This window comes from Corvus brachyrhynchos, unplaced genomic scaffold (assembly GCF_000691975.1).
Source record: "Corvus brachyrhynchos isolate BGI_N302 unplaced genomic scaffold, ASM69197v1 scaffold193, whole genome shotgun sequence".
Lineage (NCBI taxonomy): Eukaryota > Metazoa > Chordata > Aves > Passeriformes > Corvidae > Corvus > Corvus brachyrhynchos.
The window spans coordinates 525631-526150 of NW_008237087.1; the positions used below are offsets into that span (position 1 = coordinate 525631).

At 63.8% G+C, this 520-nt stretch overlaps 1 protein-coding gene across 1 annotated transcript in view; it reads left to right on the plus strand.

Moving 5' to 3' along the window:
- The window catches only part of FMNL3 (formin like 3), an 11383-nt gene that overhangs the window by 6689 nt on the left and 4174 nt on the right, over window positions 1-520 (plus strand). Inside the window, exon 16 of the mRNA XM_017728682.1 lies at window positions 479-512. Coding sequence (XP_017584171.1) covers window positions 479-512 — 34 coding nt within the window. The remainder of the gene's footprint in view (window positions 1-478; window positions 513-520) is intronic.

Below are 520 nucleotides of genomic sequence, written 5' to 3' on the forward strand. Positions count from 1 at the left end.
AGGCCTGGTTGGGATGCAGGAGGGACAGGCAGGGTTCGAGAGGGCTGAGTGGGGTGCAGATGGTTCAGCTGGGGGGGCAGAGTGAATGCGTAGGGTTCAGGGGACCTAGGCAGAGTACAGGGGGTCTTGGCAGAGGTGCAGCGGGAGTTGTTTGGGATTTGGGGGTGCCAGGCAGGGTGCAGAAAGACTGTCTAGAATGCAGGGGGGCTTGTTGGGCTGCAAGGGGTCTGGCCAGGGGAAGGGGGGTCCATAGGGGTACAGGAGAGGCAGGCACAACGCAGAAGGGCTTGTCGAGGTGCTTGTTGGGGGGCACATGGTCTGCTTGGGGTTCAGGAGGTCCAGGCAGGGAACAGAGGTTCAGGCAGCGTGCAGGGGGTCTGGCTGAGGTTCAGGGTGGCCAAGCAGGTTGCAGGGAGCCAGGCTGGGATCCAGGGTTCGCAGGCTGGGAGCTGCTCCCCAGCGTTGTGGTGCGGGGCAGGTTTGAGCTGGCAACGCTGCCCGTGGACTTTGTGGCGCGCCT